The sequence below is a fragment of the Canis aureus genome, chromosome 15 (genome assembly GCF_053574225.1).
Source record: "Canis aureus isolate CA01 chromosome 15, VMU_Caureus_v.1.0, whole genome shotgun sequence".
Classification (NCBI taxonomy): Eukaryota; Metazoa; Chordata; class Mammalia; order Carnivora; family Canidae; genus Canis; species Canis aureus.
This window is the reverse complement of record NC_135625.1, coordinates 46,920,517-46,947,272: the sequence shown is the minus strand read 5'-3', so window position 1 is coordinate 46,947,272 and position 26,756 is coordinate 46,920,517. Positions and strand designations below refer to the sequence as shown.

General features: G+C 45.0%; 1 protein-coding gene and 1 non-coding gene across 7 annotated transcripts in view; one reads left to right on the top strand and one right to left on the bottom strand.

Moving 5' to 3' along the window:
• DNAJB6 (DnaJ heat shock protein family (Hsp40) member B6) overlaps window positions 1-26,756 on the top strand; it is a 72,266-nt gene that overhangs the window by 32,996 nt on the left and 12,514 nt on the right. For 5 of the 6 annotated variants that reach the window (XM_077849506.1, XM_077849502.1, XM_077849503.1 and 2 more), the window contains 5 exons: window positions 2,295-2,354; window positions 3,096-3,206; window positions 13,663-13,794; window positions 15,838-15,979; window positions 16,549-16,619. In XM_077849506.1, coding sequence (XP_077705632.1) covers window positions 2,295-2,354; window positions 3,096-3,206; window positions 13,663-13,794; window positions 15,838-15,979; window positions 16,549-16,619 — 516 coding nt within the window. Of the gene's footprint in view, window positions 1-2,294; window positions 2,355-3,095; window positions 3,207-5,458; window positions 5,564-6,632; window positions 6,994-13,662; window positions 13,795-15,837; window positions 15,980-16,548; window positions 16,620-26,756 lie in introns of those variants that run through there. The other variant, XM_077849508.1, reaches the window with a different exon arrangement.
• Window positions 21,964-22,070, bottom strand: LOC144285171 (U6 spliceosomal RNA). Its single transcript, XR_013353555.1, has one exon. It is a non-coding gene; the product is annotated as a U6 spliceosomal RNA (small nuclear RNA).

Below are 26,756 nucleotides of genomic sequence, written 5' to 3'. Positions count from 1 at the left end.
CCTGCTTCTATCAGTTTCTTTCAGGATGGCTGTTTTAAACAGTTACTGACACTGATCTGAGGACTGACAGGATGGATCAGAGTGTAGGACTCCATCTGGGTCATTGCGTCTCCAGACTTTGAGGTGTTGCTTCCCTCGCCCCTGGGTCTAGAGCATAGATACTGGAAAGTGTAGGCTTTTGAAAAGTCCGATCCATTAGCCTGGTTTCACAAATCAAGTGGAAGGTGAGCTGTTAGATTCAATCAGCAGGTCCTTGGTGAAGAAAAGTGTGTGTGGGCCCTGGGTTTGGGAGAGCAGTGTGGAGGTTTGTTAGAAGACTGGAAATGTACTGACATTGCTTTGCCAGGAAGGAGCACTGAATGACCTGGTGTGAGTCAAGGCAGGGTACCCAGAAGGTTGGAGGTAGGGTTCACTGGCTGCAGGGCGTCAGTGCTTCCTTCAAGTGTATCCACAGGGGGTCAAGGTCACCAGTGAGGTTTACTGGCTGCAGGGCGTGGGTGCTTCCTCCAAGTATATCCGTCGGGCAGGATCGTCAGTGAGAGGCAGTTCTGAGTTTAGAGGAAATCTGTTTAACCGCCACTTGCCTTCCACTGCTGCTAATAACACGTGGAGCATCTTTATTTGTGAATACGTCTCTTCTTCTATTTTAAAGAAAGTCCCAGATGTTTTATTTCATGAGCAGCTTGTTATTAGGAAACACATAGACACTGATAATTGCAGTCTTTTAAAAATGTGGCATTTAAGATCTTAAACTGATAGCGGGTTTATCTTCTTTTAAGATTTAAAAAATTTAGGGATGCTTGGGTGGCTCAGCAGTTTATTTAGTGCCTGCCTTTGGCCCAAGGGTGTGATCCTTGGGTTCTGGGATGGAGTCCCACATCAGGCTCCCTGCGTGGAGCCTGCTTCTTCCTCTGCCTGTGTCTCTGCCTTTCTTTCTCTGTGTCTCTCATGAATAAATAAAATCTTTAAATTAAAAAAATTAAAGATATTTGAGGGAGCATGAGCAGAGGTGGGGGACAGGGAGAGTGGACTTCCTGCTCAGCAGGGAGCCTGATGCAGGGCTGGATCCCTCCACCCTGGGATCATGACCTGAGCTGAAGGCAGATGCTCAACTGCCGAGTCCCCCAGGCACCCTGATTGCAGCTTCTGAACAGACTGAGTTGGAGCACTATGGGATCTCCGTGTCATTATTGTCTTGTTTGGTCCTTGTTTGTGCTGATCAACACTTCTGGATTTGTGGATTCACAGACCAGGAATGATTAAAAACAATGGAGGAGGAAACCTAAACTGTTTTTGTTATTTTAGTCAGCTGATTCTCTATTTTTAGGTTGAACCCAGACTTGATTTTTGTCAGGAAGAGAACATTTAAATTCTCATAAAGACGCTGTTGTTTCCTCCTACTCCCCTTTTCTGAGGGAGAGTGTATTTTCATGTCTCTTATGCAGCCTCCAGCATAGGCGTTACCTTCACAGGTGTGCTTACCATTCTTACTAGCGCTCTGGTTACCCCGAACTGACTTTCAGTGGTTTGTTTGTATACCTGTTTTCCCCTATAACTCTTGTTATTTTACCACACAGTAAAATAAATAATACTTTGGGGGGAAGTATCAAAAAAAGGTGTCTGTCTCTAAGCGCTGTAGTTGCAGTTCTTTGTTTTAGAAGGTAGAGAGTCAAGAGGACAGAGGACAGTAGAGCATCTTCAAGGCTTGGTTGGGCTGTTGCTCTTCCAAGGGGATTAAGCCTGCGGGGTTGGGGTTGGCTCTTCATCTGGCTTTTACAAGTACCACGTGCTAACGGATTGCACCACTGGAGCACCTGTCATCTGGCTTTTAAGTACATCTGTTTCCTGCCCTACCAAGGCCCCATCCTGTCCACTGTGTGCCGCAGATCTTAGTTCCCCTCCAAATGGACTTGGTTGTAAGACTGTATACTTCGAGAGTTGGAATAGTTTTATAACTTACGTGATTTTAATGTATGTGTGAGCCACATCTCTGCATAGTAGGCTGAAAGTACTTTTTTATTTTATTTTATTTTTTTATTTTATTTTTTATTTTTTAGAAGCACTTTTTTATAATCACATTTTAAACTTCACACTATTTAAAAATTTTTCTGAGTTTGTAAGGAGATATATTTTGTTTTTTTCTTCCCCCTTTTTGTGTAAAGTAAGGGAGGCCTAACTCCTTAACACTGAAACCTTGAAAACTGCATTGGTTTCTTGGTTTATAGCTTTGGAAATATGTGAATTCTGAGGGAAAAAGACCTTGGTCTTATGCTCTCTCCTTTTTAAATTTATAGCAAAAAAACGGGACATCTATGACAGATACGGCAAAGAAGGACTAAATGGTGGAGGTGGAGGTACGTAAAAGTTGACTTTTCTCTTGGCTTTGTAGTGAGCAAAGGAGGCCATCTGGCCACCGGAGGTCTTGGTCTCCACAAGGGGTTGGACATTGCATTTTCCTTGCATCGGGTGTGTTCACCATGTGACAGGGTGTCACACCAACGGAAGGGGAGGACTGGCCGCGTGTAGTGGCCGCATGTGTGCTGACCTCCCTTCTGTAGCCCTGGATGCCGCTACAGCGCTGCTCCAACGCACTGAGTTTGTGCACCCACATCACTTACCTGACCCTGTGTCAAAATGTTCTCAGGGTGTAACAAACACACATACCCACAGACCTGCTGCCTGTGGTGGCGGCCTCACACAGGTGCATGTGTCAGGAGATGTCCCATGATGGCCCGCACCCTCAGCCCCACAGCGGGCCTTGGGAGGTCAGTGCTGCAGATTAAGCACAGACCCGGGTGATGAGTGCAAGTGAATGTTTCTATGTTTGGTGTGCATGATGCTTCCTGACAGAAGAGAAAACCACGTTATCCGTGTGCAGGTGGCAGTTGTAGAGATGGTGCGAAAGTGCTGGTGGCCATGCTGCTCTGACCTCCCCATCAGCCACTGGCAGTTTTTGTGTGGCAAAACAGATCCATGAATGGATGAGCCATTTTCTTTTACATTAAGGTCCCAATTTTATAGAATGTTCTGTAGATAAGTAACTGCATACTAAACACCAGAATTCATAAACTAAAAGTTGTGTTTGTATCATGTAGGTGGACTTCATTTTGACACTCCATTTGAGTTTGGCTTCACATTCCGTAACCCAGATGATGTCTTCAGGGAATTTTTTGGTGGAAGGGACCCGTTTTCCTTTGACTTCTTTGGTAAGTTCATTGTTCCTTTGGCGTGTCCATGACTCTGATGAGATGGATAGCCTTTTCTGTTCCATCATCATGGCACCGTATTTGCCTTTGTTTAAGCAGTGTGGGTTTCTAACATCCTGTTCCTCCTCTCTGGAAGATGATTCTCAATACCATGCGCATTGCAATAATAAAGGTTTGAACATACTCATTTTCTTCACTATGTATGGCCCTAATTAACTGCCGTTTTTCCCCTCAGACAATGGTAAGGATGCAGATGCTGGGGCCTTGGAAGTGCCGTTGGCTGTTGAGCATGGAATTGTGTGTGAATTTGCCCCGAGTTGCTCTGGGGAGTCACTGGGTATTGTAGCAGATCTTGTTCAGAGGACACTGGCTCTTTCCTCCCACTGTGGTATGTTGTGACTGTTGAGTTCACAGTTTGTGTGAAAAGATGTCTTTAGAACAAGGCAGCATAGATACTCTCTGCCAAGAGTAGTTTTTGCGAAAGGAGATCGTGGTGTTCCAGCTGATGATTCGTTGCAGAATGGATTTTCCCATCAACTGCACATCTTGGCACTGATGCCGGATGCCAGGTTTTCATCTGCGGCGTAGGCATGATGTGGAGCGGGTGTGTGCTGCCTGTTGAGAGAGCTCTCTGTCCGTCTCCAGAGCTGTCGGGGGTGCTGGGAAACACGGGAGGCCAGGGCTCACTGTGTCCGGCGCAGCCATTTCTGTCTTGGTTCCCTGTGGGGGACCCAACCTGTGTTTTTGTCTGTTGTGGTCTGGAGCCTGGTCAGAGAGCCTGAGCACCACCTGCGCCCCTCCAGGAGGGAAATGAGAAGAGAGGTTCTGTCTACACATAATGGGGGAGAAACCGGTGGACCCTTGCCCATCCTAAACATGAAGGAGAGTAATTCACTGCCACGTCTGGTAGGTATGGGGCCCTTTCAGTGGTGTGGCCCTTGAGTTTATTTCAGGTGGGGGTTCATAGAGATTTTCCTTATCTTTTACCGCGGTATGGCCTGACTTGAAGAGTAGCTGATGGAGGGAGATGGGTAGTAATATAACACATATCAGCATAGATGAGCTTTTTCATCCACAGACGTTGTAATGAGGCTAAAGTAGGGGTGGAAAGGAGATTAGTCTTTTGAAGACTTCTGCTTTCATACTGCTACCATAGACATGAGAGAGGATGGATCGGGAAGGCTCCCCTTTAACTTATGAAATGTATGATATTTCTTAGGTATATCCTTGACTTGGCTTTCGTGTATGTAGGAAATCTTACTGTAAGGAAAATACAAAGAATTTAATGTTTCCTGTGTTAAAATTATTTCTGTGGGGCAGCCCGGGTGGCTCAGCGGTTTAGTCACGGAGCCTGCTTCTCCCTCTGCCTGTGTGTCTGCCTGCCACCACCGCCCCCCCCCCCAATCTAATGAATAAAAATCTTTAAAAAAAATATTATTTCTGTGTCTTATCTCAATCTTTAGCCAACTTCACATGTGGTATTTTCGGGGAGGCAGGGCAGTGTGGGGTGAAGTCCTGTTTGGATAGGGTGAATCTCCTGGTGGTCGAGTGAGGATCTTCTGCCCCTGAGGGTTTTGGTTCTCTTGCAGTGTGGGGTGGGGGTGGCAAAGTAGGCTGACCTTGGAGCTTGAGGCCAGGCATGCTTTATATTCTCATGACTTGTTTTGAGGAAGAGTCCTTTAGTGATTGAATTGTAACCAGATTTTGTTTTCCTTGGGAAAATGGTCTGACAGGCCAAGCTTTCTCAGTAAAAATGACTTTCATTGAGCACTTCTCTCTAGAGTGAAGATTGTTATTAGGTGTAAAGGAGGAAGTAATTGTGGAATTGTGGTTTTTTTTAACCCACTATTAGCTATTTAAATCTCCTGACTTTCACATCTAAATTGAGATGTGTGTGTGTGTGTGTGTGTGTATATCTATATATAGATACACATATAAAGTGTGCCCCTCACCATCACTATATCTATATATAGATAACACACGCACACACGTATATACACACACGTATAAATCTTTATGTACATGTGAACTTCGTGGAGATTGAACACAAGGAACATTTTGGTGGAAATTTCTTGTTTTGGACTCAGTCCTGTTTAAGAGGTAACTAGTCTTACTGTAGTTCTAGCCTCTGGGACCTCTGGTTTAGATACTGAGATGCTCTGGTTTAGATTCTGAAATTTTAACAGTAGGCATTTTCTGTATATTGCCCATGATTAGTGTGGCAGTGATACTTCTTCAATCCGTTCTTGTAGGTGTTCTAGGGGACTTCCATTTTCAGGCTCTAAGGATTTCCACACAGGAAAAGAAGCTTCTCCACGGCTACTACATGTATGAAGTCACGGTACAGCCTGCGGGGGGTATGTGTAGTCTGGGTCTCCATGTAGGGCTGGGGGCTTCGGCTTTGGCAGTAGTTTACTTGGCGTGAACCAGCATCTACATGCTACTTACTCAGCTCTGTTGTGATGTCCATTTGTAGTAGTAGCACATTGTTTTTAGTCTTAATTTTTCACACTTGTCCCCCCTCCTCCCCTTGTTGCCTTCCAAGAAAAGTAGGTCAAAAGCTAAGCCCTTTGCCGAGTATCAGAACATAAAATTCCATGTCTGACTTCAGACTCCCTAAATGAAAGGAAACAAAACTTGAGAGAGCTGGTGAGCGAGCACGTGGGAGGGATTGAGGTGTGGAGGGTGTTGGATGGAGTATAAGCAGTTCTGTGCTGAAGGACCAGCCGCTGAGAATTGTCACATGCTGGGGGTGCGCTTGGGCCTGGGGCCTCCTGACTCCGAAGCCCTGGCAACCACAACTGCCCCCCACCTCCCCAACCAGAGAGGCAGTGACGGGGCTTCCAGAACCTGCACACAGTGCTGACCCTGAGATCCAGGGAGCAAGCCGTACCTTTGTGGGCAGCCGATTCTAATCCTTTCCCAAATCCTGAGCATGCCAGAGCTAGCTCTCGGCCAAATGTGAATTGGAAGGGATTGCATTAATCCGGGTTAGGGTGATCTGCTCATCATTTACTTCTTTCAGGGCACTGTTACTCAACATTCTCAGATGGATGAGTAACTAGTATTAGTATCTCATAGTTGTTAGAGCCCCAGAAGGAATACTGTTGGGAAGAATCGTCTGGGTATAACTTCACATTTTTATTTACTCTTATTCTCATGGTGGATAGTGAGGGGCACACTTTAAAACCTAAAACCATGTCCAGAGAGCCCATTCAGGTTAGCCTGTTTTCCCTTCATAACGGCATCAGTCTCGTAAGCCTTGTCTGTGAAAAAATCCTTGGCCACGGAGACAGGATCGTGCAGGTCACCTCAGGGAAAGCGGGCTTTTGGAGGGAAGTGGAATTTTATTGAGGAGGGAAATAGCTAAGTTTTGAGAACCAGCTCTGACTTTAACGTAGTGAGCCCGTCATTTTGCTCTCCCAGGGTTCGAGGAGGTGGCGAGTGAGGACTTGGACCCCGGGTTTGAGGACTCGGCCGAAGACTCCCAGAGCGAAGAGAACAGCGAGGTTTTGGATGTGATCTCTGTCGAGGAGCTTGATATCTATAGTGAAGATGAGCCGAGTGAAGGCTGTAGCCGGGGCCAGGGCGAGCTGCTGAGTGAGGAGCTGGAGTTTGTGTCCAGCGAGGATGAGGCAAGCCCAGGGTATGAGGAAGAGCTGAGCGAGGAGTGCGAGGAGCTGCTGAGTGAGGACAGCGGGCCAGAGCTGGAGGGGCTGCCTGCGCAGCAGTGAGGCAGGGTGGCCGGCGGGAAGTGCGTATGGAATAAAATGTTTGTGCCCACTGACTAGTGTCTGAGATGGTCCTTGTTCAGGCACCAGGGCTGGCCTGGAGGGAGTGGAGGCAGCGGCGGGGTGGGGTGGGGTAGGGTAGCTCTAGGAGGAATGACGCTCACCAAGATCCAGGAGCCAGTGCTTTCAGGCCCGGATGGTGTCCTGGGGTGGTTGTAGCAGTCCCACAGGCCGGGGACTGACAACAGGAGCCCATGCCTCCTGGTCCTGGAGACGTGGGGGTGGCCAGGACCAGGTCCCAGGGTGGAGCTTGTCTGTTCCACCAGGCTCTCTGTCTGGTGTCTGATGGCCTCAGATGGTCCTTGCGTGTGGGCATTTCCTCCCTGTGTCTTCACACTGTGCCCCCTTGTGTGTGTGTCCCTGTCCATACCGCCCCCCCCCCCCCCCCCTTGGAGACCCTCGTGATGCTGGATTTGGACCGCCCCCCCTCCTGAGCTCATCTTTACCCCGTCATCCACCAAGACCCTGTTTTCCTTCCAAAGAAGGTCACGGTCAGGGGGCCTGGGGCTCAGGGGACCTACATCATTTTGAGGGGCCACAATCCATCCTATAATGTAGTTTCTCCATAAAGAGTTGTCTGCTTTAGAAGCAGCACATTTTGGAAGGAGAAAGAAGGGGGAAGTGTTTGAAGTAAGATGTGCTAAGAGAATGTCAAAGTCAGAGGTGGGAGAGGTGCAGGTGCCCCCTCTAGTTACTCAGGGGCAGACTCCACCCTTGGGCATCCCTGCACACACATAACTTGACTGAAGGCAAGGAATTAGACTTAAAAATCCACATAAATACATCGTGTTAGACTGGTTTCCCGCTATAGTTGGTGTCATGACCACAGAGCCCATGGTCCTGAGGAGTGATGGGGGTCAGGGAGTATTGCTACCCCTCTGGCTTCTCCACTTGTTTCTCTTTGGAGGAGGCCTAGTGCTCTGGTCAGATTATGGTAACAGTGTATGGTTCTGTACTTATTTGAGAACTTTTGCTCTTAGTATATGGAACTGGCATTTGGAAATAGTTCATTTTCACTTAAAATTATGCTGGCAAGTGAGGGTGGATGCTCTGCTCATGATCCTTGGCTTTTCACTTGTTTACTGTGTCCTTTGTAGGGACTTGGAGTCCTTTATTCCTGTGACTGCCTTCAGTCCCTTAGCCCTACCCCCTGGCAGGGAGCAGGAATGGCTGGCTTCTGGAGAAGGGGGCTCTGGGCCGTGAGAACAGCAGGGCTGGCCATCCCACCACAGGTGTGGACCCTGTAAGGAGATCTGCATGCCGTGTTTGAGTCACACTCCCCGGGAGGCCCCCCTGTGTTCAGCTTCCTTTTCCAAGGGAAGCTAGTGTCCTGACTCTGTTGATCCTTAGCTTTAATGTAGTTTGTTGGTCTGGCCTGGGTCGTAGAGCTGCGTCTGAGTTGGAGTCCAAAGGCCATGAGGCGGGAAAAACCAGTTGAAAACCCATCAGTCTGTAGAATTCTCTTTCTTACTTTGTTCCCTTCAGCCTTTGAACAGATTGTACGAGGCCCACCCTTGCAGGGGAGGCCAGTATGTGCTGCTTACTCTACTGATCTGACTGTTAACCTCATCAGAAACACACTCACAGACACTCAGTGTAATAACTAACCAAAGACCTGAGCATCCTGGGCCGCTTCAGGTTGCCATGTGAAATTAATTTCATCACCTGTGAAATTAGCCCCCCCCCCCCCCCAAACTTGATACCTGTGCTCAATGCCTTAAGTTACGACACTTAAACTCCAGATAAAGACAATAGCACAGGCTGACTTTTTTGCCCAACATGATAGCTATCCTGTCTGTGCCCCAAAATACACTTTTTCCTCTGATAGGGAGGTGAGATCCTGAAATATTATAATAGGTGTGTGTCTTAGGTTACATGGTAGGGGATAGGAGAGGCGAGAAAACAAAGATGTTTGCTTAACATATTAAAACATGTGCACAAACCTCCATAACAAAATAAAAAGGGGACACTCCTGGCGGTCTACTAAGGAGTCGCATGTGGTTGAAACGGATGTTTGTAAGTATAGGTCTGAATTGCGCAGGTCCACTTTTGTAGGTTTTTTTCAATAGATTACAGTATTGTAAATCTATTTTACGATTTTCTTAACATTTGGTTTTCTCTAGCTTACATTATTGAAAGAATACGGGGTGTAACACAACATACAGAATCTGAATCCCCTGTGTTCTAGGCTGGTGTTCTAGTCTTCCTGTCAGTGGTAGGCTATTAGCAGATAAGCGTTTGGAGAGTCAGGGGCGCCTGGGTGGCTCAGTAGTTGCATTTGCTTTTGGCTCCGTGTGATCCCGGGGTCCTGAGTTCGAGACCTGCATTGGGTTCTCTGCAGGGAGCCTGCTTCTCCCTTTCCCTTTCTGTGTGGCTCATGAATAAATAAATACATATTTTTAAAGATTTTGTTTATTTATTCGTAGAGACACACAGGGGCAGAGACACAGAGGGAGAAGCAGGCTCCATGCAGGAAGCCTGATGTGGGACTCAATTCTGGGTCTCCAGGATCATACCCCAGGCTGCAGGCAGCGCTAAACCGCTACGCCACCGGGGCTGCCCATAAATAAATAAAATCTTAAAAAAAAAAAAAAAAAGTTAAACTCAGATTTTTGACTGTATGAGGGAATCAGCGCCCCTAACCTCTCATCGTTCAGGGGTCTGTTCCTCCTCTGCATGCTCCACATTTCCTTGGCCTTGAGCAGACACCTCAGCAGGCTGTGGTTTATATGCCCATTGGGCTGAAAGGGAAATCATACTTGATAGTGTATATGGTTATGTTACATTGTCTTAACTACAATTTATTTCTAAAATCTAATAAAATACTTAGGCCTTTTAATCTCAAAAATAACATACTCAAGAATTTGGGAAATGTAAGGAGGGATAATCAACATTTGTCTCGCTACCAATAAAAAATCCACTTTAACATTTTTTGTGTATTATAATTGTAGTGTGTTACATAAATATTCTCTTCTGCCTTTTTCTAAAGCCCAAACTTTAATGACCATTTAAAAATGTGCATATAAATGTGCATTTAAAATGCTCTATTTTACCACCTCCTCTTTTGGAAAATTTGGTTATTTTCAAATTTTAGTACATAATTAATGCTTTGAATTCTCTTAGTGCAGTGCTGTATTTCCATGTTTGAGATGAGTGATGTTCTCTGAAATAGAATTGCTGGGTTGAAGAGTTTTTAAAAATTGATTGTATTTAATTTGGGGTTGAAGATTTTGAAAGGTCATGGTACATACTCCTTAACTGCTTTTTGAAAGAGAACAAGAAAAAAAAAATGAAAGAGAACAAGATAATCTCTTAAAGATTTGACTGATTTCACAGTGGCAACTTGTAACAACATCTGCACGATATTAAAAATATGTTTCTTCAGGTCACCGTGACTGTTGTAACTGAGGCTTTGCATTTCCAGGGTTAAACTTGTATAACTTGAATATTTCAAAGATGGTAAAGTTTACAGACTAAAATGACTACCTGAATCGTAGGAAAGCATTATGCTGTATTAATAGAAACAATAAAATAAGATAAAAGATACATTTTTATTTTTATTTTTAAAAGATTTTATTTATTTATTCATGAGAGACACAGAAAGAGAGAGAGGGGCAGAGACATAGGCAGAGGGAGAAGCAGGCTCCATGCAGGGAGCCCGATGTGGGACTCGATCCGGGGACTGCAGGATCATGCCCTAAGCCAAAGGCAGATGCTCAACCGCGGAGCCACCCAGGCATCCCAAGATAAAATTAAAAAAAAAAAAAAAAAAAAAATAGAAAATACAAACTGAAAAGTGACCGGCCTTACCCCTCCTTCTAAACCAGCTTTTGAAGTAGCTTCAGAAGAACGGGCTCGGGGATCCCTGGGTGGCGCAGCAGTTTGGCGCCTGGCTTTGGCCCTGGGCACGATCCTGGAGACCTGGGATCATATCCCGCGTCGGGCTCCCGGTGCATGGAGCCTGCTTCTCCCTCTCCCTCTGCCTGTGTCTCTGCCTCTCTCTCTCTGTGTGTGACTATCATAAATAAATAAAAATTAAAAAAAAAAAACAGAACGGGCTCATGTATTGGTGGCAGGCCTTCATTTAGCAGAGTGTGTTTGGGCCCATGTGTTTGGTGGTGGTTCCACGTGGCCCCTGAACAGTGAACAGTGCTGAGGGTTTGATTGCTGATATTATGACTGAGTATGTTAGGAGGACAAACATGGTAGGATTTATTGTGAATGAAGTCTTGGGGTGCAGAGCAGCGTAGTTTTGGGGATTCCTGTGTGGGTCCTGGAAATCTGAAACAGGCTACATACATCGTTTGTGGTGGTGGTGGTGGTGGTCGTCGTCTCCTCCTCCCTCCTCTCTCCTCTCTCCTCCCTCCTCTCTCCTCCCTCCTCCCCCCTCTTCCTCCTTCCTCCTCCTCCTTCCTCCTCCTCCTCCTCCGTCGTCAGAAATTACACAATGAGCTTAAATTGCATTTGCCATGTTTCTGTTTCTCCATGTGAGTGGTGGATATCAGGGTAACTGACAAAATGTGGCATTGCGGGTGTGTAAGCTGTGGTATTAAGGAAAAGAGTGCTTTCTAAACAGACTGCTTGGGTTTTTTTGAATAAGGTCTCCAGAGAAATTCACAGTATTACTGCTTTAGTAAAGTTCGGTGATGAACTTCTATTCATACTTCTGTTACGGGGAACTGTAAGTGTGGCCCCATTTACAAAGTAGGTTATAAATGGTTTTCATAAAATTATTTTGTGAAGGGCAGCATTTAGTGTGCAAGATGGGAATGAAGTTGCCACCCCAGGGGTCTGGGGGTTGACTTGCCAGCAGTTACCTGTACAAGTTAGCCTAATCTTGTACCTTCTGTGACTCCCGCTGTCTCTTCGGGTGCCGATGGGGCCATGTCTCTGTACTGGGATTGCACATAGGCCATCCTCCTGCCCCTGACATCTCCTTTCTAGAGCTTTCAGGAGGGCAGCAGTAAGCAGTTTCTCTAAATGCGTCTTCAGGCCCATCTCCCTAGATGTGTAGTGTTAAATAAAGTAGACCAGCCGACATCTGCCGAGAACAAGGCTTTGTACTCACACTCTTTCCTTGGCCTTATCCTGACCTGCTGGAAGCTGCCTTGCCCAGCCATCTGTTCTTACCCTGGCTCTCCTGTGCATCTTTGCGGATTGAGGCAGTGTTCCCTGAGGGGCCACATCTCTGGTCTCTGTGTTTGTGCCCTCTTGCATCGTGAACCTCCATATCTGCGTGGGGCCAGTCCTCATTACCTGGTGCCTGGTCATGTGGACTCTTGTTTTCCTTCATTTTTCCACCCCACTGTATGAGCTTTCATGCTTCGGTCACTCTTGCCGGATGGTTCAGAACACACCACCCTGATTCTGTAGTTTCTGTGCTGCCTGGGGTGTGTTTCTGTTTGGCATGCATTTTTTTCTTACCCTCCACCGGGGTTCCTTGTTTTGTTTCATGCAGAGCTACTCTATTTCTCTGAAAATCCACCAATGAATTCACAGAGCTGCAGTGCATTTTTTAAAAGTTTGTATAATTTCTTTGTTTTTAGCTCACTAACTGATAACCAGAAAAATATCAGGGCTAATCTTATTTTTATTTTCAGGAGCATTTTGGTATCTCTAATAGGAACACGCTGCCTAGCTGTAAACCTTCTATTTTTATTTTTAAAAAAATTTTTAAAAAGTTTTATTTATTTATTCATGAAAGAGAGAGGCAGAGACCTAGGCAGAGGGAGAAGTAGGCTCCATGCAGGAAGCTTGATGTGGGACTCATCCGGGTCTCCAGGATCATGCCCTGGGCTGAAGGCAGGCACTCAACTGCTTAGCCACCCAGGCGTCCCAGTCTTCTGTTTAAATAGAGCACATTGTTGTTAATGTCTGCCAATTAACATTTATTCAGATTTGACTTTAATTCTTTTTTTAATATTCATTCATTCATTTATCTATTTATCTATTTATTTATCCATTTATTTATTTATCTTATTTATTTATCTATTTATCTATTTATGAATCTATCTATGAGAGGCGGTCTCCATGCCGGGAGCCCGACGCGGGCCTCGATCCCAGGACTCCAGGATCGCGCCCTGAGCCAAAGGCAGGCGCTAAACCGCCGAGCCACCCCAGGGATCCCCTTGACTTTAATTCTTTCTAAAATGTTCTTTTGTCGTCTGTCTTACAAGAAAGTAAATGGAATTCTTAAACCCTTTGACTCAGCTGTCAAATTTTGCCTCACTTGCTATAACCTCCATGTGTTATGTAAACAAATGTTAGAATAATCCATTTTTGTTTTTATTTCTGAATTATGTTGAGTAAGGCAGCCCAGGTTCCATGAAACCAACAGTATGGTATATATGTGCTAACTTGAATTTAAATAAAATCTTGAAAGAAAAAACCCCACAGCTCTCTGAGTTTGATGTGCACTTTAGTGATCTGATTTTTATATTTGTATATAGAGTGATTATATCAATAGTCTGGTTATTTACTCCTTTAATATATTCTAGCTGTAGTTGAATTAAATGAGTAAAGCTGCTGATTATCTGAACTTTGGTTTCTCTTTAGCTACGCTTCTGATGGAATAATGTGTTATAAGGCATTAACCCATTTCTCCTTACTGCAGCGCTCCTATGAAAAAAATATAAAGATTTTACAAACTATGTCTTTGTTTTTAGAAGACCCATTTGAGGACTTCTTTGGGAGCCGAAGAGGCCCCCGTGGGAGCAGGAACCGAGGCACGGGGTCGTTCTTCTCCGCCTTCAGTGGATTTCCGTCTTTTGGAGGAGGGTTTTCTTCTTTTGATACAGGTATTAAATCCTTAGATTTGATGTCCAATATCTGAACAGACATTAATGCTGATACATTTTCAGAGCAGTTTGATGAGTCTATTCCTTTGTAGAATAGTCATGGTGTAGTTTTATGTGTATAGTCTGTGCTTTGTTAACCTACATCCCCCCCCCCCCCCCCCCAATGTTCCCAGGAATGTTTTACCTGAAAATCCACTTCTAAGGTCAACATTTAATGAAATTTCTGTTTAAAAGGAATTGATTTGGGGTAAATAACTGAAAAAACCCACTTGTACACAGTCTCTCTTAATTCCTTTTTTGTCTAACCTTGGCAACTATCAAAACAGTGGTATTCTAAGAGAGTCCAGGGTGATGTGATCAGAAGGTGGGTCTATAACACAGCCCTTCTGGCCACTCCCCCACCACCCAGTCTGTGGGTGTCTGTGGCCACATGGAGTCCACTGGTAGGGGGTTTACAATCGTGTGTGTGTGTGTGTGTGTGTGTGAGGGAGAGAGAGAGAGAGATTGATTGAGATTGCCCTGCCCACACACAGTGGCCAGTGGTCTTTTTAAAAACAGCTCACCTGGGTACCTGACTGTCTTAGTAGAGCATGTGACTTGGGGTTGTGAGTGTGAGCCCTACGTTTGGTATAGAGATTACTTAAGAAAAATAAAGTCCTTAAAAAGAAAAGGCAGCTTATCAGAGCAACATACATGTGGCATGGTATAATTATATATTTTACCTGAAGATTAAGGATCATTTCTTTGCATTTCGTATAGTTCCTCTCAAGAGGAGCTCTTGTTTTTTCTGATGCTCTGATTTTAATTTCAAGTGCTACATGGTAGGAATTGGCAGTGCTTGTTAAGGAAGGCTGCCCTGCAACACAAAGTTCACAGTTTTCTTCCCCTTCAAGTGCTGTGTTAGCACCATGGATGTAAATGGTTGGTTTGATTGGACTTGAGTAGGGAGGGCTACTGTAGGTGGCCTTTACAGCAGACCCTTTTGTTAGGGAACATCTGTGGTATGCTGAAGGTGGACTTGGCTCAGGCTTAAGGGGGAGTCCAAGAAAGCTGGTTTAAAATAACAACATAGTACATCATTTAAGAAATGTGTGGCTGATGGGTCATGAGGTATGTGTGGGTGCAGACCTTCCAGGAGCCTTGTTGAAGGGAGTATGGGGATTTTTTTTTAAAGATTTTATTTATTTATTTATTTATTTATTCATTCATTCATTCATTCATTCATTCATGAGAGACCCACAGAGAGAGACAGAGACACAGCAGAGGGAGAAGCAGGCTCCACTCGGAGCCTGACGTGGGACTCAATCCCGGGTCCCCAGGATCACACCCCAGGCTGCAGGTGGCGCTAAACTGCTGTGCCACTGGGGCTGCCCCGGGGATTTGTTCTTATGTGAATATTTTCAAAGTGGGACAAGTAGTAAGCTCTTGAAGTAAGTAAAACAGTCTCAGTATGTTGGTTAGCTTTAGTGTAACTTGTGGAAATCAGGGATTTTAGCATCGTAGTGTGATTGCCATAAATGAGAATGTTGTCCACAAATGAATTATGTAGATCTGTACCTTTTCAGTAATGGTTGGCAATATTCTTTCTAAAATTACTTGAGGTTTTTAATAATTCAGAGTTTGACCCCTTACATGGTCCCATTGCAAGGAGAAGGTAAGCAGGTTGGGTTGGCATTCTGTGCTGGCGAAGCTACTCTGTCCTGCAACATAACACATATTGCCATCCTACTCCTCTGTGGTGCGTAGTGCCGAGTTGGTTGCCTGTAACTAGGGTGAGATGCCAGTGGGCTCAGGACAGTGCTGGGTAAGGGAGACAGGAGAGGAAATAGAACCCAGGAATGCCTGGGGGGTGGGGGGTTATCCTGTTATCCAACATCCAGAGGAGCACCTGCCCTACTCCCTCCTCCTCATGGTTCTGTGGCCGCTCTGCTTCGGCTGGGCTCTCCTTGGTTTGCTCTGTTGCCCTGTGGTTTTCCTGTTACTCATACTTGTGTTATATTAGTAATGGACATATTGGTCTCTAATCTTCCTGTCTTCCCACAGGATTTACTTCCTTCGCATCGCCAGGTCACGGGGGCCTCACTTCGTTCTCTTCCACGACATTTGGTGGTAGTGGGATGGGCAACTTCAAATCTATATCCACTTCTACTAAAATGGTTAATGGCAGAAAAATCACTACAAAGAGGTACAGTGGTTATCTAGATACACTTTTTTTTTTTTTTTAGATACACTTTTTAAATAAGTAGGTAGAAGTTTCATGGTGCCATGTTTCCTTTGCCAACCCCTCCCGCCCCCGAGTACGAAGTACAGGTTGTATGTTAAATCTAGCACCGGTGGGATCTTTTACTTTCAGTGTCCGAATTAGAGCTTTCCCTTTTAAACTGCTTAATGTTACATATGAGAAGTAGTCTTTATTTAGAGCCACATTTAAAATACACAGTAACATAGTAATACGTAGTAATTTTGGTTTAGCACTGCTTAGAATGATAAAAACCAGTAAACATTTACTGTTTTCATTATTGGTACATGTGCACGTATGTAGTGTTCAGTTGTGTAGTATCTGAGACAGAGCTTTTATCTGTTAGAATAAATGTATTTTAAGAAAGAAGTCTTATCAGGTTGCTTTTAGCTGTGTATTTTAACCCTCAAAATTTGTGATTTGATCTATGTCACTGGGAATTATGCTTTTTTAAAACAGTTTAAGTTTGTGTGTACTGACTTTAAAAACAGTTTGAAATGCAATTTATCTTTCAGAATTGTGGAGAATGGTGAAGAAAGAGTAGAAGTTGAAGAGAACGGCCAGTTAAAGTCCTTAACGATAAATGGTAAGGAGCAGCTGCTACGCTTGGATAACAAGTAACAACGCACGCGTGTAGCAGAAATGTTAGCTGTAACGGGCACCATTGAGGACTGACAGGAACGCTTTTTTTTGAAGATTTCAAACGAACTCAACTTTCAGTATAACTGTACCTAATCTAAAGTATTTATACACAGCTCATCGGAGCCCTATTTGTCATAGACTTTTGAGTTTATTGTTGGGACCACATAATAGGACCATTGTTTGGGGGGTTTTTTTGTTTTGTTTTGTTTTTGTTTTTGTTTTTTTTTTTTTTGTCTTTAAAAATTGTTGTAAATCTCTGTATGCACTTTGCTTTTTTATTAAACATAATCCAAGGTGGCCGTGACTCTTTCGTACACTAACACCAGCACGGACCTGCTTTTCCATTGTGTTTGAAATGTGAGCCAAGTAGAGTCAGCCTGCTGTGAAATTAACATTGCCAGGATGAATCTTCCACAAAAATAATTTCAAATTTTTTCAGTATTTAGTAGTGAGAGATATTAATGCATTAATGGTAATACATTTCTCGTTTAATATAAATTGAGGATGTTTTTCTAGTTGTGCATGAACGCTGGCAACTTAGTAAGATTTGACAATTGTTTAAATATGTAATGTTAAGCTTAGGTTTAAAAAAAAAGTAAAGCTGGTAAACTGGGTCTTTGTCATTTGCTTAAAAAAAAAATAAATGCGAATGTGTTTGGTGCATTCTTTTCTGAGTGGGGCCTGTAGCCTTCTTGTGTCTGTGTATGATTTTGTGCCTGGGCTTCCAGTGTCACTTCATTACTGTTCCTTCTGTTCCTCGAGGTGTGGATGCCAATACAAAGTTATATGTATTTCTTTTCCTCAGTATATTTGGAGGGTTTATGAAGATTTTTCTATTTATGTTATATAATGATTAGCAATTTATTGAAGCTTCTCCTATGGTAACATTTTTATGGGGAAGGAAGAAATAGCTATATAACTTTTTCATTCCTTCCAAGTAGTTTCTAGTTTTCTAGGGTAAGTTTGATGCTGGCTCATTTAAAAATGTGATACATGTGGCAAAGTAATGGGGTGACATAGATGTGAACAAAAATAAAGGTCTTCTTTGTTTTTCAACGTGTAAAATCTGTCATAGCCAACCATTGACAACTAGAATTCCAGCTAGAGGAATGTTAAACTGGACTTGAGTTGCATTTGAACAACCGTACTTAGCTTTGTTTTGGGTAAGCAGTATGGTCCTGCCAGAAGGACAGGAGCAAGGGTGGTTCCTTCACGACAGACATATTTCTCTCAGCGGGCCCGATCGGAAGGCATATGGAAATTGCCCAAATACCATACAGTCTTTACAGAATCAAATGTATTTTTGTTGACAACAAATAATAATTTAGAAGATTCCTAGAAATTTATTTTAAAGAAAGCACTACAGAATTAAGTATAAGTTCTTGAAGACAGTTGTACTAAGGGAAGCCATGAAAGGTATAGCTGTCCTAGCTCTCCGCCTCTAGATAAGAGAGACATGGAGGTATGTCACACAGAAAGGGCTCCTGTAAAATGGAAGTTTACAAACTGAAATTCTGATATTTGAAAGCTTATTTCTGTTTATGCTGTTAGAATAGATGGTCTCTCTGTCATTGAGAAACTGCAGTAAGTATTTGGAACTAAACAGATGTGGAATTTTATAGTTGTCATTAAAGGGTTGTGGGGTGGAGCAGGTTGATGGTCCCGTAGGGACACCAGGTGCTTGATGAGAAGTCTTGTCTAATCCTCCAGTAGAGCTTCCTGGGAGGCATTACACTGGGACTGTGGTTTGCCATTGTTAGCCTCTTGGGGGGGGGGGGTGGGGTGGTACTGGAGACTGTTGGGTGCACCTCTTCCCTCACTATGAATGGTACAGACACGAGGTTCCTGGCTTCCAAAGGGGCTTTCTGCTGAAATTTCTTTGTGAGGAGCATCCCAGTCAAATGTTCATTGGCATTTGAGAACATCACCTTTGTTTTGTACTTGTGTTGTTGCTGGGAGTGTTCATTATAAATTTGTGGATAGGGTGAAGAACTTGGCTGTTGCTGAGGTATTTAAGGTAGTCACTGACCCCTGAGCCTGGAGCCACGAGGCATCTTCCCGGCATCAATCAGCAACATCACTCTCATAAGGAATGATGCTCAAGAAGAGCTTGTGATGCACATTTTGCTGGTTTTGGTCACATGCTGGTCTCTGCATTTCTTTGTGTTTCTGGAGTCTTGGATGCCTCTGTAAACAGGAGGGCGAGTGCCTGCCTTGAAGGGCCTGCATCCAGTGTGCACAGTCTGTTTCACATGATCTATGTCCTGTTTTGTGTGTGCTTCATGTTTTGGGGGACAGGAATCCTTAGAGTCTTTGAAGATGGGACATCTTTGGTTTTAATTCTCCAAAGCAAAGTCTTGAGGGGATGTCAAGGCTGCTGTATTACCCCCGCACCGTATTCCTCTGTTGGTTTGATTGAGTTCAGATGGATTTTGCCTCCTGTTCCTGCCCTTTACAGCTCCAGAGGACCCAGATGTGAGTTTGGAAAATCCAGTAACTTTATATGCAGTGTTACATGAATGGTGATTTGTGTGTCCCTCCCTCCCTCCCTCCCTTCCTCTCTCTTTCTTTCTTTTTCTTTTTTGTGAAGTTCTTTCAAGGATAGATTGTGGAAGTTTGTAGAGTTAGCTTTTTTTTTTTTTTTAAGATTTTATTTATTGACTCATGAGAGACCCGCAGAGGGAGAAGAAGGCTTCCTGTGGGGAGCCCAATGTTGGATCCAATCCTAGGACCATTGAGATCACACCCAGAGCCAAAGGCAGACACCCAACCACTGAGCCACCCAGGCTCTAACTCTATAGAGTTAGCTTTACATTTTACTAAAGTTACTCTTAGAATTTGTGTACCTAGTCTGTTGAAGTCTGTTCCATACAGAATGGCAAAGCTTGGGGGGGCGGATAGCATGTTTCCAATCAATTGTCATTTCTGTTTATTATCTTCTAAACATTTAAAATTGCTCCTTGATGACCTACCTACTAGCTATCACTGCCTTCTTCAGGGACTGCTATTCTTGTTTTTCTTTGAAGCATTACTTAAGTTACTGAATATGCTTTTATTTTAAGAGAATCCAGTAATTTATAATTGGTTTTATTGTCTCTGCTGTTGCTTCTCAGTAGTGACAAAAGTTAGCCATCCGCACGCTCAGTAACAGGGTGGAGGTAGTTGTTACCATCTCTGGAGGTATTCAAGCACAAAATAGCTTAGTAAATTTGAACACTTGATACTGTGTGGTCAAGAGGGGTTGACCTATATATGATCTCAATGGCTTATATTAAAAAAAATGCAGATATCCGATTCTGTTACATCTTAGGTGTTTTTGAGGTGGTCAGTACTTGCACATTGGGTGATTAAATGATGCAGGTCCTTAAAGAAACACTGGCTTAAATTATTCTCCAGCATTTCCTGTGTCCTTATATTCAATGTAATAATGCTTCACTTTGGTTTTCGATCCTTTTCCCAGTCTGGTCATGTGGATGACTTTCTGTTCTTGCTTCATCAGTGGTGAGTTGAGTTGTGAGTTTCATTAATTAGATGTAGACCTTGGCTCTCTAGTATGACTAACAGTTGGGGCTGCTATAGGCCAGATACTTTTCTTTTGGCTCAGTTACTACATCTTGAGTTTTGAGAGGGTCAGGGGAGGGAAAATTACAAGTTCTTTTTTTTTTTTTTTTAACAGTTTTTAACAGTATAATCAAATCTGGAAGTCACAGTGATCACTGATTTCCAGAGACCAGAACTAGCTGGGACTTCGGAGTTTTGCTTGTTAGGGAGAAGCGGATGTCTACCAAGAGGCCCATCAGCTCGCTCTTCGCCCTTGGGTGGCACATACTGTCTTCTTGCCCTTGTGTTAGGCAATCTCAGACTACCTGGGTGGGTGACTCATTTATTGGGGAACCCCGACTGCACTCTTGATCCTTTCCTGCTGTTGGAACACAGTGCAACTGCAACGAGAATCGCGGCCCTTGGGGGCACTGCTTCCTGAGCCTGAGGTGGGGTTGCTGTCCCTCTCCGTTCCTCCTTTTTGACCTGGGGAGCATCGTCCCTTGGTCCTTCATGTCAAGGAATGACCAGGTCTGGTTTGGTAGGGCTTGGGGTGCATCTTGGTTTATGATATTTCTTTGCCGTGTGGACCCCTGAATAGTAAACGTTGAGTTTCCTTATCTAGTAAACTGCAGTTTATTACAGACGGGCTTGATGTGTGTCAGGAGAGTGGGTCTTGCCGTCATGCTCCATCTCACCACCCCACCCTCCTCTTTGGCTGACTGCTGGAGTCTGCATCCTGATACTGAAAGCACTCCACACAAAGATAGAACATGGAGAACACAGGCCTTTCCTAGCAGGTGGCAGGGAGCCTTGCCAAAGGCCCTTTGAGCTGGAGTGATGTTGCAGAGTCTGATTGGTTCCTTTCTCCTGCTTTGGGAAGACCACCTTACTTGCTAACCCTTACTTGGCATGACCCTCTGCTCTGCACCCTTGTCTCCCTCACCCCCCCCCCCCCCCACCTCCTGCCCATAGACACAACTGAGTGCACCAGCTGCTTCGGCAGCGCTGGGTGGATCATAGGATATTGGTTAGATTTCTGTCTTTAATGGAGGCTGCCGGACATGTTGGCGGAAATGACAGCCTAAGCAGATGGCTCCTGGCACTGTCCTCCTGCCGTCCCCAGACAAGCACTTGGTGACATAGTACTTGGGGGAGTCTAAAGCCTGTGTGAGGCTTCTCAGGGATTTTCCCCATTTTGTTTTTCATAATAATAGGGTTAATGATGGTTTTGAGTATTAGTACACCAATATTCCTGTATGTACAGAATTCTCAACATATGTGCTAAGTCATAGTTGTGTTTCTTTCCTAAACAGTTTTTTTTTTTAAATCATTTTTATTTTTTTAAAATTTGAGAGTGAGAAGTGAGCACAGAGGGAGAGGGAAAAGCAGCCGCCCCCCCCAACCCCCTGCTAAGCAGGGAGCCGGATACTGGACTCGATCCCAGGACCAGGAGATCAGGACCTGAGCTGAAAGCAGTCAACTGAACCACCCATGCACCTCTTCCCCCCCCCCCCCCCCCATTTTTAGTTATTTGAATTCAAGGTAGTTACATATAGTATTAGTTTCAGGGGTAGAGTTGAGTGATTCTTCAGTTGCATATAATACCCAGTGCTCATCGCATCACCCAGTTACTGCCCCCTGCCCGCCCCCCCCCCCAAACCCTCAGTTTCCTAGAGTTAAGAGTCTCTTATAGTTCGTCTTTTTCTGTTTTTGTCTTATTTTTCCTTCCTTTCCCTTGGGTTCATTGAACTACGGAGCACTTTACGAATCTGCGTGTCCTACTTGAGCAGGGGCCATGTTAATCTTCTCTGTGTCATTCCAGTGTTAGTCTGTGTGCTGCCGAAGGGAGCATCTAGTGACTTTACAGCCTATCATTCAGAGGTGAATTTCCCTGAAGAAGGTACTAAGTACTAGTATTTTCCAGTATCAATCGGTTCCATCCTGAATGTTATGAGTATACAATGTTATGTGCACCATATACTTACACATGTTAACAAAGATACTAGAGAAATTGGAACCACCAGAACAAAGATGTTCAGTCAACATCTTCTCCAACTGCCTCCGTGGCATACTTGACCCTCTTTGGCATTGAAGTGGCAGGGAGGACATGCTGAGGGCCTCGTGAAGACAGGCTGCCGAGCCACTGTGCCCGCCCCTAGGTTAGGAACGTGGCTGCTCATCAACCCCAAGCCTGAGCAGATGACCTCTTATCTGAGACTTAGGGGTTGCTTGATAGGTTGCCAGGGCACTGATAACATTAAATCCAAAGCTGGAAGAGAATGAGCAGTGGGCTCAGTGTGTCCTGTCCACCATCTCTCCTTGTCTCTCTCATCCGTGTCCCTTGGACCACTTGAAGGGTCCATGCAAAGTCTGTTGAGCTGCAATCATGTGTTTTAGGGCATTGGGAAGGCGTGAGGAAACGTTCCCATGGTCCTCTGTCAAGCAGGGGTTGGACAGCTGAGCCTACGCGTGGTATGTGCTGGTGTGCCTCTTGAGCCCCTTGTGGTCTTGGCCTGATTGTCTTGTGAACCCCAGCAGAATGTTGCTGTATTTTCTCCCCATAAGGTTTGCGGTTCTTAACCCAAACTGTTCCAGTAGGAGGAGTAACACTAAATTTGGTTTCTAGAAGTTGAATATTTGGGTTGAAATGTGTGCATGAAAAATGGCATCACTTTACACAGACCACTTTTCCGTCGTCAATGGCTTCCTCACATAACCTATAAAGACTGTTAATGATTTCTGAAATGTGCATTTCTTCAGTTAATTGGTTGGAGTATAAGGTGTGCTCTTCAAGGTGGGGGGGTTCTGGAGGTTCCCGTTGTGCTTGCTTCGTCCTTGGCTTGCTCCGTTGAGGGGATGGTTCCTTGCAGAGCCTGTGGTTCATCGGCCTGTGTAGTCACTTCGTTCTTCCCCAGAAAGGTGTCTCTGTTTTGGCCTCGGTTTAACAGCACGGTTTTCTGTTGTTTTCTTGTGCTTTCACACATTTCTGCTCCTTTAGTTTACATGGACTTTGCCCCAGGTTTCTTTTCTTTTCTTTTTTTTTTTTTTAAGATTTTAATTATTCACGAGAGACACACACACACACAGAGGGGCAGAGGAAGAAGCAGGCTCCATGCACGGAGCCCGATGTGGGACTTGATCCCGGGACTCCAGGATCACGCCCTGGACCAAAGGCAGGCGCCAAACCGCTGAGCCACCCAGGGACCCCCTTTCCCCAGGCTTCTTTCCGTATTCCGCTCTTGCGCATTCCTGTTAGACGTGTGGCTATTATGGGATTCCTCTCTCTTCTGGTATTTTATGCCAGGAGTACCCTGTATTGGTTGTCGTGGAGGAGGGCAGCTCCTCCTCCAACCTGTCTTAGGTGAAAGGCAGTCAACGCCAGCTCCTCCCCATCCTTTCCTAATTGGTTGTTGTCTTTGAGAAAGTAAGTTCTTATATTACCTTTCATCTGGTCGCTTCACTGTACTCTTGGGTTATTCTATTTTAGAGGTGGGAGAAAGGCAGAGGGAGAGGCCATCTCAAGTTGCCTCCATGCTCAGCACCGAGCCAAATGACGGGCTCAACCCCACCACCCTGAGATCATGACCTGGACTGAAACCAAGAATCAGATGCTTCACCGACTGAACCCCCCAGGCGTCCATTAGCTTACTCTTTTTTTAAAGGTACCTATTTTTTATAGATAGAAAGCCCTACTAGTTTTCTCTTAGCCCCTGTCCCCCCATTTTGTCTTATTTAATTATGAATACTGACAGGGGTGGTTCGTCTTGTTCCCAGTAGGCTGGTTTTAGTGGTTGGCTTTGTGGGGTTATGTGCTGCCGTTCCATCCTGTTGAAGGAGAAAGCTGGCTGCTGATGCAGGATTCTGTGACTTGAAGTCCCCGGGGTCCAGCGTGTGCAGGACAGTGTGGCCTGGATCTTTGTTTCACTGAGAAGCAGTCTGCTCTTCTGTCCCCACGAGAATCAGTGCCTTGCCTGTCAAGTCCTCTGGTCCTGGCACGTTTTCCAGTTACTGAGGTCTTGAAAATTTTCCGCTGTTTGATTTGTTTTTCTCCTTGTCAGTTGAGTGAGTTGTTGCATTGAGCATGTCCATCCCATTGAGGCTAGGGAGGGGTGGTCCACTTGAGCTGAGAGACTTTCTTTTTTTCCCCGTGAATGTTTACCTGTTTTTAGTCCTTCTAGAAATAGTAGCTTTTAGAGTTTCCTGTTTATTAACACTTAATTTTTTAAAAGATTTTATTTATTAATTCATGAGAGACAGAGGCAGAGACAGGCAGAGGGAGAAGCAGGCTCCCTGCAGTGAGGCTGATGTGGGATTGCATCTCGGGACCCCGGGATCAGACCCTGAGCTAAAGGCAGATGCTCCTCTATGGAGCCAACCAGGTATCCCCAGATACCTAGTTTTTTGTTTTTTGTTTTTTTTTTTTTAAAGATTTTATTTATTCATTCATAGACACACACACACACACACACACACACACACACACAGAGGCAGAGACACAGGCAGAGGGAGAAGCAGGCTCCATGCAGGGAACCCGACACGGGACTCGATCCCAGGTCTCCAGGATCATGCCCTGGGTTGCAGGCGGCGCTAAACCGCTGCGCCACCAGGGCTGCCCCAGATACCTAATTTTAGTCGTTTTTCTTCCCATTCTCTTTGTGAGTAGCATGTCTGAATTTTTCTTTACAGCCTTTTTCACAAATGTGAGTTTTTAAAATGACTTCTGAGTTCAATGTATAAAACAGTCTTCATTTTTGCTGATTTTAAGTCTTTTGTGCTTTTATTTCCATTCAAAACAGCCTGGAAAATATGAAGCACCTGTTTGGGAGGAAGTTTCAGAAACTGCAAGTTTTTGCCTAGTCGATTCTGTGAACTTTATTTTGCTGGGGTTTTTCCTTTTCTGGTTTAGTTATTTCTGTCCCTGTATATTTACCTTCTATAGACGTTTAAAATATTAACCCATCTAGAATTTTCAAGTGAAGTTATGGAGTCTCATTTTTATTTTCTCACATGAAAGTCTTCTGTCCTTTCTCCACTGTGAGTTGTGATTTCTTAATAATTTGCCTTCGGATTTTTTTTGGTTGTTGTTTTGTTTTGTTTTTTAAGATCACAGATCATAATTCTCCCTATAGTGAATAACTCCATTAAGGATGGGTTTTTTAAGAGGGAATACCTTGGCTCTCAACTCAGTTACAGCGTGACAGGGCAGACCAGGGATGGGCCTGCCCATGGACCATGCCAGGGTTGGAAGTGCAATTGAAAGGCTCAGCCTTCTGAGCGGCATGGCCTGGGGTGGACTTCGACCTGAGAGAAGTGCCTCAGTGCCTCCAGTGTGCCATACTGTGCACAGCAGGGCCCAGTGCAATGCCTGTAACATGCATTCATGGTCCTCTGTGTAACCGACTTTTAAAATTCGTATGTCCTTTAGTTTTGCTTTACATTTTCTTTTATAGAGAATCTCATGGGAATGTTGCTAGTGAGTCATGTTCACTCACGGCTGGTGTGGTGTGGACACAGGAGCCGAGTTTGGGCCCCTGGCACCGCAGTGATTCCCTGGCGAAGGGAGACTTTGCTGGGGACTGGTGCCACTTGAGCCTTTTCCTATTGGGCTGGGTGGGGGTGGGAGTGCTTGGTAGCCCCTGGGGGCTACTCATGGTGTGAGATGTGATGAAAACAACTGCAGGAGTCTGTGGCACAGATGCTTCATCTAAAATAGGCTTTTGAAAGATGTAACAGATGTATTTCATAGAACACTGAGTCACTTTGAGTAGAAACTAGGAATTTGTGGCTTGAACTGCATGTCTTCAGGAAAACCAGATTTTATGAATATGCAAACCTGTGGAAATAGAATGTTCATTGTGTTGTATAAGGTGTCTTTCCAGGATAGACTTTAGTTACTGTTAATCAAGTCCGCTGCCTTCGTCTTGGCAGGAGGCCTGCTCCAGACCCATGGTTAATGAGGCCAGGCCAGAGAGTGGTCCAGCCTGGTGGGGAGGGTAGCGTTTATAGCTCCTTCCACATGAGTCACCGCTTAGGTGGCAGGTTCCTTCCCTTTGCCCACACGGACCCCGTCCTCTGGAGTCCCTGCTGCAGCTAGAGTTAGGGCAGTGTGGCCCCGAGACCTCCACCAGGGTCACTGCAGGGGCCTCAGGGCGGCTGGGCACAGCTGGCCTTCCACCTTCCACACTGCTTGCTTTCTGCACATCATCTCCATCTTCTGCTGCCCTGGGCAGGGTGTACACGGGGCCTGGCAGCCTCCTGCAGCGGGGGTTTAGACAGGATCCCCTCGAGAGGGGGTGGGCTCCAGGGAAGAGGCTGATTTGACTCCAGATGAGCCCAGATAGAGAGTGAAGAAGCCCTAGCATGCCCCTGTATTCTTCAGTGTCCATCACAATTGTCCTATGACCCCCCGGACACCACAGGGTGTGGTGACAGGGTAATCGTGACAACCCCGTGTTTAGGCCCCTGCAGCCCTGTCGGGTGGACCTGTGACACGCACGCTTGCTGCTGGGGCTGTGGGTTCCAGCCCAGTCCTCCGTGA